The 10,000-nt window shown below is 49.0% G+C and overlaps 1 protein-coding gene across 6 annotated transcripts in view; it reads right to left on the reverse strand.

Moving 5' to 3' along the window:
• The window catches only part of LOC119595123 (abnormal cell migration protein 10-like), a 164,612-nt gene that overhangs the window by 18,628 nt on the left and 135,984 nt on the right, over nucleotides 1-10,000 (reverse strand). For 5 of the 6 annotated variants that reach the window (XM_037944280.1, XM_037944278.1, XM_037944281.1 and 2 more), the window contains exon 3: nucleotides 6,014-6,094. The exons of the other annotated variant lie outside the window; for it this stretch is intronic. In XM_037944280.1, coding sequence (XP_037800208.1) covers nucleotides 6,014-6,094 — 81 coding nt within the window. The remainder of the gene's footprint in view (nucleotides 1-6,013; nucleotides 6,095-10,000) is intronic. 6 annotated transcript variants of the gene reach the window in all.

Here is a 10,000-nt window from a genome sequence, read left to right on the forward strand (position 1 = left end):
TGAAGTGGCTGGGCGTGGGCGTACGGTGATGGCACGTGGGGCAGGCTGGAGGAAGTGTGGCTTGGCCGCTTCCCCCACTTCTCACTCCCCACGCCCAGGCGGAGGGTCAGCGCCGAGCCTTCGAAGCGTGCATTTCTCTTAACCGTGAAAATGTCTAGCATGGGCAGTGATCATCGTCGCGAAAGATTCTTTTGAATGCGCCATAAATGTTTATCGTATACAACATGAACAAAGGAAGAAAGTAAATAGATAGAGTCACAGAAGAAAAAGAAGCAGACAATGAATAATCAAATCATGAATATATCTGATATTACAGCTTCCCGATCATAACAGAGATGTCACCGCGTTGCCACCCGGAGCATGTTTAACGGGCGCTCGCCCCCCCCCCCCTCGCCTCCGCCAGGAACGGCAACCAGGGTGCGCTCCCCCTCCCAGCACGCGCGCACGTGCCCCCCTTTAGCCTGTCCTCTCTACCTGTCTCCTTGCCTAATTGCACCCCCCCTCTCTCTTTCTCTCTCTCTCTCTCTCTCTCTCTCTCTCTCTCTCTCTCTCTCTCTCTCTCTCTCTCTCTCTCTCTCTCTCTCTCTCTCTCTCTCTCTCTCTCTCCCTCTCCGCATGTATGTATTTTATATCTATCTATCTATCTATCTATATGTGTATATATATCTTTCCCTCTCTCTATGTCTTTCTCCCTCCCCCTTCTAATTACGCTCGTGCAGTAGCAGGACAAACCAATCTATACTACGAATTCCCTTCGGATTCTCTCCAGTGTGCTTGATCAAAAATCTGCGATTAAATCATTTCCCGATCTTGCGCAGCCACTTTTTCGCGTCGTTCCGAGGCGTACCGCATACAACCAAATGTTTATTACGAAGCTGTTAAAATGACTTGCGTTAATTCCTCCGGCCAGCGGATGTACCTGGCGGCGATGCCAAGCATGACGCACTTGTTTCCGTTGTTCTGAGGCCGCGTTTCGGCCTCCTCCGCTCAGTCACGGCAAGGTCATCGCGAGGGAGGGGCTCTTTCAATGTAGCCCTCAAGGTCGGAGGAAGATTCTAGAAAACGTGTAGCTTGTTCAGCTGCCCCGTTGCTAGGGTTCCCAGTCTTGAGATTTCCTTCCAGATGGCTTTAGGGGAAACTCAAGTACGCCACTCCCGGTGTAATGCATTTCCATGGACTAAAACCAACAGCATAATCACCATCGCCAAGCGAAAGCCCGTCTAACCCTCACTACCTCTCGACCACGTCGCCCTGCATCCCAAACAACGCCCGTCATCCCACGCAAGCAGCGGCGGGACCGCATGCGCGCCATCCTGCCACGTCTGGCCGCTCCAAGCATCAGCCTCGCAGCACCTGAAGCCCCGGCGCCATTCCCAGCGCCCAGCGCCTCGCATAACGGTGTGCAATGTAGCAGCAGTTGCAGGGACGCGGGCAAAGGCAGCAGGTAGACAGGGAGAGCGGGGGCCATGTGAATTATGCAACATTGAACGAGACTGCAATCAATGATCCGCAACTGGAAATAGACGAGTTGGTGTGGCCGGAGCCAGGTGTCCAGGCTGCCGCGACGCGCTCGCAGAGGCTAACCGCAGAACACACCTCGCAAACACCGCATGACACCACACCACATGACACCACACTGCATGAAAACACATCTATCACGCCACGACTCATGGCAATAAATCATCCCTCATCTCATGACGCTGCGTCAAATCATCATCCATTCCTCAGAGCCACGCCAAAACAACGCACTCGCTAAGCGAAGGATCACGACCCCTTTTGATATCCTTTCAATCATCCCCCCCACCTCTCTCTCTCTCTCTCTCTCTCTCTCTCTCTCCCTCTCTCCCTCCCCCTCTCTCCCTCCCCCTCTCTCCCTCCCCCTCTCTCCCTCCCCCTTCCCCCTCTCTCCCTTCCCCCTCTCTCCCTCCCCCCTCTTCCTCTCTCCTTCCCCCCCTCCCTCTTCCTCTCTCCTTCCCCCCCTCCCTCTTCCTCTCTCCTTCCCCCCCTCCCTCTTCCTCTCTCCTTCCCCCCTCCCTCTTCCTCTCTCCTTCCCCCCCTCCCCCTCCCCCTCCCTCCCTCCCTATTCCGTGTCCTTTCCCCCTAGTTTTCCCTCGTCTGTCACCTTTTCTCTCTTCATCTCTCCACTTCCTGCCCCGCCGCTCCCTCTTCCTTTCTCTGTATTTGTTTTTCTTCTCTCTCTATCTCACCTTTTCTTTCTGTGTTTGTTTCTCCCCGTTGTTTATGTGTGCGTGCGTGCCTGCGTGTGTGAGTGAATAAGTGTGTGTGTGTGCGTACACACATACATATACACCTACACATATACATATACATAAATATACATATAAATATACTTAAATATATACCAATATACATATAAATATAAATATAAATATACATATACATATACACGTGTGTGTGTGTGTGTGTGTGTGTGTGTGTGTGTGTGTGTGTGTGTGTGTGTGTGTGTGTGTGTGTGTGTGTGTGTGTGTGTGTGTGTGTGTGTCTGTGTGTGTGTGTGTGTGTACGTCTCCGCGTCTGTCGGTGCATGTCTCTATCTATCTATCTATCTATCTATCTATCTATCTATCTATCTATTTATCTATCTATCCATCTATTCATTTAACTATCCATATATCTACCCTTTTCGTTTCCCTCTATGTTTCTCTTTACTGGTTTCTCTTTCTCCCTTCCTTATTCCCGATACGAACATTACTACACCTTTAATCCTTTTCCCGCCGCCTCGTTCCCCCCCCCCCCCCTTGGCCCTTACTTCCTGACCCCCGCCCCCCCCTCCTTCTCGCCTTTCGTTTTAATATAAGCGACAAGACGAAGGGTTAAGGAGGTCAGAACTGCCTTCAGCGTATAGGATTTCCTGCGGCCACTTCCTTCCGCGGGGAATGGGGGGTGGGGGTATATGTGGGGGGGAGGTCCGGTTGCGACCTTTTGTTGGGCCCCTTGCCTCCCCCCCCCTCTGAGACCCCTTGACCATATACCTCCTTTACATTATGGGAAGATTCACTTTAATCTCTCTCTCTCTCCCTCTCTCTCTTTCTCTCTCATTTCATTTTACCTCTCTCCAATTTCTACAATGTTGTCATTCCTTCGACACTGAACTTTTCTTCTTGTTCATCCCTTCCTTCGTTTATTGGCGCATGCCTTCGCCCTCGCGTTATCCCATTTGCGAAACCCAATTCCCTTCCATCGGACTTCCGGCCGTTCGAATCCATTGTCTTTCGGCTGCGACTCGATCGCGGACGAAAAAACAAGGCGCTTTTGTTCCATCTTTGGTAATAAAGTTATGTTATGCTTTTGTTTTTTTCTTGTTCTTTCGTGATTTCTCTTGGCGGAGTGATTTTCTTCCTCACGCTTCGTTATCTGCATTCATTCAATTATTGTTCCGTGTCCATATTTGCTATTTTAAGATATTTTCCGTCATTCATCATCGTACGCTAAGAATCCCTGGCCATTAACAGCGGTTATCTATTGTTGTTGTTGAGTGTTTCTTGCAGTGTCTATGGGTACACTCATGACCGCATGACCAATATAATACTTATTACTACAACTTTATCATATCATTAAGTGAAGCCCTTGTTATCATTACCTCCTTTTTCATAAGTCTGAGAATATATCTTAAAAACCAAGCACAAAAATTCCCTATCACTATCATCTTAAAGTCCTTAACATATAATTTTTCCAGTTACAGATAATTACTTTAATTAATCTAGCCAATAGCTAACCCTTAAATGTTCAAGCATCATCCTCATCCTCGTCAGCAGCATCACCCTATCCATCATCATCACAACCATTTCAGTATCATTATATAATTGTCATCATCCTCATCACCATCATATTATTGTCATCCTCATCATTACTATCATATCGTTATCATCCTTCCTATCACCATCATATGACCATCATCAGCGCCGTGTAATCGTCACACTCAGCCTTCCAAAGCGACTTCCTTGAGGACCAAGTAGGAAGACACAAAATGAGACAAAGATCAGAATAACACCACCTCGTCTCTCTTCCCCCCCTCCCTCACCCCCCTTTCCTCCTCTCTCCTCTTCCCCCAGCCGTCTTCCTTCCCTCTCCCTTCCCCCCTCCTTTACCTTCTGCCTTTCTCTTTCCCCTTCTCTGCCCTCTCCTCTCTCTCTCTCTCGTCCTCTCTCTCTCGTCCTCTCTCTCTCGTCCTCTCTCTCTCGTCCTCTCTCTCTCGTCCTCTCTCTCTCGTCCTCTCTCTCTCTCTCTCTCTCTCTCTCTCTCTCTCTCCCCTTCCCTCGCCCCTCACAAGAGGCAGGCCGTGTGAAAGCTGCCTACTTCTCGACATGTCCTTTTGTTCCCTCGTATGCTACGGATGAGTTCTCTCATTCTTCATGTTCCTATTCCTATTTGTTTTTTCTTAACATTACTTTGTCTGGTCTTGTTTTCTTACTTCTTTTTCATTACCTTTTCGCCCTTTTCCTTATCTCCTCCTTCCTTCAATTACTTCATGTTGCTTTTCTTTCCCTCATTCTTCCTTCTCCTTCTAGCCCCCGATCACCCTTCCCCCCATTCCTTTTCTCCCCTCTTCCTCCTTCCTTTCCTCCTCCATCCCTTTCAAGCTTTACCTACTTCTCTTTCTCCTCCTCCACATTTTCCCTCCTTCCCTCCCCTATCCTCCTTTTTTCCTCCTATATCTTCCTTCCCCCTCCTATCCATCCACATCTCCCTTCCTCCTTCTCTCTTCCTCCTCGAACTCGAAAGAGGAGGCTCTTTCTCTCCTTCTTCTTCTTCTTCTTCTTCTTCTTCTTCTTCTTCTTCTTCCTCTTCCATCTCCTCCTCTTCCTCCTCCTCTTCCATCTCCTCCTCTTCCTCCTCCACTTCCTCCTCCTCCTCGTCTTCTTCCTAGTCTTCCTCCTCCTCCTCTTCCTCTTCCTCTTCCTCTTCCTCTTCCTCCTCCTCCTCCTCCTCCTCCTCCTCCTCTTTCTCCTCCTCCTCCTCTTCCTCCCCCCTCTTTCCATTCTAGCCCCGCCCCTCTCCACTGTACTCTCGCACAGGGAATATCTCAAACGGTCAGCTCATTACCCTGCACTAATGAGTCTCGTCTTGAGGGGGTTGGGGGATAATGCAATTACCGCCCTTTAAGAAAAGCTGCAATTTGATTAATTAGTTGCATTAAATCCCGGATTTCGAAATGCCGACGCCAAGAGACCTCGGCACAAAATCAATAAATTTAAGCCTTATTTCTTCGGAAAACTTTCTGCGGTCTTAAACACAGAAACTCACCGATTATTACACCAATTATTATAATGATAACAACAACAATAACAATAATAATACAATAACTATTGTTATCATTACTATTGTCATTACTACTATCATCATCATCATTATTCCATAATTATCATCAACGTCTACAAGGTCATTATTAAGTTGTATTTAACAAATTCGAAAATGTGCGATTATCTGTTCATTTCTTTTGGCAATTAAGCATTCTCGCTTCACAATAATTCACGTGTGATGGAGAGTCGAAAGGAAAGGAAAATACGATCTCCTCTTTTTCACACAACACGCTCAATGCATGTGATCTACACAAAGAACCTCTTAATTATTTCCTACACAGGAGTTATCATTTTAATCTCCGTCATGAACTCCACAGCCACATGCAATGGCGAGTAATTACTGTACCTAATTAAGCCTCAAATGAAAGATTGATATTTCGGGAAGGGGAGAGTGAGACCTTCTATTGTGATTAATGAATCCGTAACGGAGGTAACACGAGACTATAATTCTACGAACCTCATTTCTTCCTTTTTCGTGCGTAATGAGCTTGGTTGCTTGGGAGAGCGATGATGGAGTGAGGCAAACGAAATATACAAACACTCACGCAAGCTCACAAACACAAACACTATCTCACACACACTCTCTCTCTCTCTCTCTCTCTCTCTCTCTCTCTCTCTCTCTCTCTCTCTCTCTCTCTCTCTCTCTCTCTCTCTCTCTCTCTCTCTCTTAAGAACAAAAGCGTTCACTCTACCAGCACGAGAGTGAAGCTGTCTGGAAGCTCTGTGAAGCAGCTCCACGGAAGGGAAGAGGAAACCTCAGTCTCGGAACGTACCTGAAAAAAACATACATACATTAGCCTCAGATAAAAGTGTTGCTGGCGAGTTGATGCATTAATTTTCTGAAAGGTAAAAAGGTTGTGTGATAAAATGCAAACCAATGAGGGCGCAGGAGACGATGGAAGGATAAAAAGGGAGGGATGCAGGGGAGATAGGCTGGGGGGAAGGGGGGGGGGCAAGGTTAGGGATGGAAAGAAATACTATGGGCGTGGCTAAAAAGGGGAGGGGTGGGTGTGGTTGAAGAGCAATGGGCGTGTCAAATGGGAAACAAAGTAGGGCCAACACCTCATCCTTTTTAACATGTAGGATCAATAACGCATTAATTCCGCGACCCTCAAAATGGCTACCTACAACGCCCGTATCCCTGCATGACACATTGACGACACTTCTAGCGAACGATGACTCACATATAACTTACAATAAATCGGACTGACTCGAAGCACCTCGAACTCGCAAAATTTAAAACGGCTCGAAATTATTCAAAATTACTTAGAGAACTCGAAGTGATTCATGGAGACTCGAAACAACTCGTAATAACTCAACATGATTCACAATAACTCAAAATAAACCACAATAACTCGGAACGACCCGCAGTGCCTAGAGATAACTCCCAGTGCCTCAATACACTTGGACGGCGCCTCAGCAGAAGCGACAGCGACCTTCCCGGAGAGGGCGAGGCGCGGACTCCCAGGATATCGGCTCGACCCAAATCCTCGCGACCTTGCGAGTTACTGACACATACTTTTAGGTCAAAAATGGTGGTGGTGGGTGTGAATAGTCTAATAGTTAATTGTGATAATGATGGCGAAGGTGACAGTGGTAATGAAATTGATGATAGTAATGGTGAGATAAAGATGAAAATCACGATAAAGACAGAGACTGATGATCATAGTGATGTAGTAAATGTTGACGAAAGTGACAAAAATGTTAAAAATAAAAATTGTCATTAATATAATCATTACCATTAATATACCTACAATAACAAGCAAGGCAAAGCAGACCATTTAAACATTTCAATGTCAACAATCAAGCAGTTCACGCAACCGAAGACAATCCATCGCAGAGCAGACGGAGCGGCGTCACTCAACGGACCAACAATAATATAAACCACAATGCAATTAGCGGAGAGGTTGTTCGTGTTCAAATGAGCTGCTGCTGATTAGCTCAAGCCAGCCAGAAAATCCTACGATCAGATGCATGTGAAGGAGGGAGGGAAGAAGGAAGGGAAAGGGAGACAGAGTGGGAATTGGAGGGAGGGGAGGGGAGGGGAGGGGAGGGGAGGGGGGGTAGGGTAGGGTAGGGTAGGGTAGGGTAGGTAGGGTAGGGTAGGGTAGGAGGTAGGGTAGGGTAGGTGGGTAGGTAGGTAGGTAGGGTGGTAGGGTAGAGGAGAGGAGAGGAGAGGAGAGGAGAGGAGAGGAGAGGAGAGAAGAGAAGAGAAGAGAAGAGAAGAGAAGAGAAGAGAAGAGAGGAGAGGAGAGGAGAGGAGAGGGAGAGGGAGAGAGAGTAAATGAATGAATACGAATGCGTGCGTACATGCTCGCACTTCTTCCCGTGGGCACGGGCATCTGCGTGCCATGGGGTTATTTTCAGCTCTCAGAAATCATTCTAACAACTGCAAGAAAGGCAATGGGAACATGCACGTCTCTCCCTTTAAATCCCTCTCGGCGGAGACGCCTGTCATGTCAATTTTCTTCGCTTTATTCACTTCACTCTGACAACAATCCTTCCAATACCAACGAGCAGCCTCCCTGCCCTTCTTGTCCGCACAGCATTTGATTGCCTTTCGCTTGTAAATAAAACAACGAAGGGAAGAGCAAGGAAACACACGAACAGGTATATAAGTGTTTTCTTGTTCCTCCCTTCACTGCTTTATCTTCAAGTTGTTTAGAATGAACCTGCACATGCAATTCGCTTGCCTGCCTCTCTGTGCAGTTCGGTCTGTCCACTTCCACCCATGCACTCCACCAACGATGACTGCTCTTCTTTACACTTCTATTCCCTTCGCTTCGTCTACCCTGGTGTTTCTTTTCTCTCTCTTCTCCCATCTATACCTGTTCCTCCATTTCTTCCTTCCACCGCGATCTACATCTCTCGACCTGCCTGTCTGTCCATCTGTCTCCTTCCATGCCCTTCCCTCTGCGTCTTCCCTCCCTTCTTCCACTCTCCCTCCCCTCCATTCATTCCCCTCCCTTCTCCCCCTCTCCTCTCTCTGCCTTTCGTCACGGCATAATCACCGCCGACGGCTGACTCAGCGCCCGTGCCATCATCAGCGCTAGTTAATAGGAGCGAGCGCCGCTATTACTCAAGGCCTGACTTTATCTCTCCGAACTGCTTCCTGGCTTATGCAAATAATAGCAAGAAACGATGTGTGTGCCCCCGCCCTGTCCTGTCTTATCTCGAGCTGCGCTGTCGTCGTCGCCGCCGCCGCCGCCGCCTGCTTGTCACTCATGACAGCGCCGTGTTTTGGGGTGGGGAGGGGGTGGGGAGCGGCAGAGGGGACGCTGGGAGAGTGTTAATCACAGGTAAACAAGGGAGGTACCGCCGACATACAAACTTCCTGGGGCTTTCGCATCCATGTGTCAGTAGATAAACTAAACCTACGTATCCTGGCCCCTTTTTGTTTCTGAATCTGTCTGGCTGCCAGTTTTTCTCCCCACTCCCCCCACCTCACTCTCTCTCTCTCTCCCTTCTCTCTCTCTCTCTCTCTCTCTCTCTCTCTCTCTCTCTCTCTCTCTCTCTCTCTCTCTCTCTCTCTCTCTCTCTCTCTCTCTCTCTCTCTCTCTCTCATCTCTCTCTCTCTCTCTCTCTCTCTCTCTCCTTTCCATCTAACTCGCACCACTACCCCACCCCACGCCCCCAACCCCCCTAGCGCCGCCCGCCAGGCCCTCCGCCCGAGGATGGATGTAAACACGGGGTCACGGGCGAGGGGCGGCGGACAACCTCCTCCCCTCTCACGCACAGGGGGAGGCAGTCAGCCGCACAGAGAGTGGGTAGTAAAGATAGGATGGACCACGCCCATGACATCCCGCCCGCCCGCGCCCTCCGCCCTCATTTTGATAAGTGGCGGGAGGTGACCGCCGCGGACTCCTGTTCTCCCATTAGCTCTTCTTTTTCGCTCCATCACTCGCTCCCCTCGTTTGCCTCCCCGCTCCCTCTCCTCCCCTTCGCCCCTTTTCCCTTTGTCTATCTCCCCTTTCTCCCCTCAGTCGAGCCTTCCTTCCCTCACATGCCTATCTCCCCCTTCCTCCTTCCTCGTCGATGTCTGCTCTTCACTCCCTTATACCTACCCTTCCTCTCGCCATCTTTCTTACCCTCGCTCTTGACGTGCTCATTCTGCACTTGCACCTTTCCCCTTCTGCCTCCTTCCCTTCCCCTCTGCTCTTTCTGCTCTTCCTCCTATACTTCCTCCCTTACTCTTGCCTCTTCTCTTTTTCATAATTGTTGTCGTTGGTACTGTTTTTGGTATCGTTGTTGTTTATGACTTTCTTCCATTTTTCCCTTTACCTTTTTCTGTTTTTTCTCCTTCTCCTCATCTTCGCCTCTCTTCTTCTCTTCCTCTTCCTGTTCGTCCTCCACCTCCATGCCCTCCCCTCCTTATTCTATAACCTACAAGCGCTGTTTCAATATTAACACGGGCGGGCCTTGGGTGTCCGCGTCAACCCAATAAATCTTTCAGGATTCAGTAATTACGTGATAGGAGCGGCAGAGGGGAAGAACCTATAGCTCAGCTGCGGCATTCCCCCCTCCCCCTCGCCCCTTCCACACCCCTTGGACACACCACGGGGGAAGGTGAGGAAGGGGAGGGAAGAGGTGAGAGGCGAGAGGGAAGGTAGGGGAGGTGAGGGTGGAGGGGGAGTGGGAAAGTGGGTGTGGAGGGGGTGCTATCAACCTGATGGCCTGAC

Source organism: Penaeus monodon, chromosome 35, assembly GCF_015228065.2.
Source record: "Penaeus monodon isolate SGIC_2016 chromosome 35, NSTDA_Pmon_1, whole genome shotgun sequence".
Classification (NCBI taxonomy): domain Eukaryota; kingdom Metazoa; phylum Arthropoda; class Malacostraca; order Decapoda; family Penaeidae; genus Penaeus; species Penaeus monodon.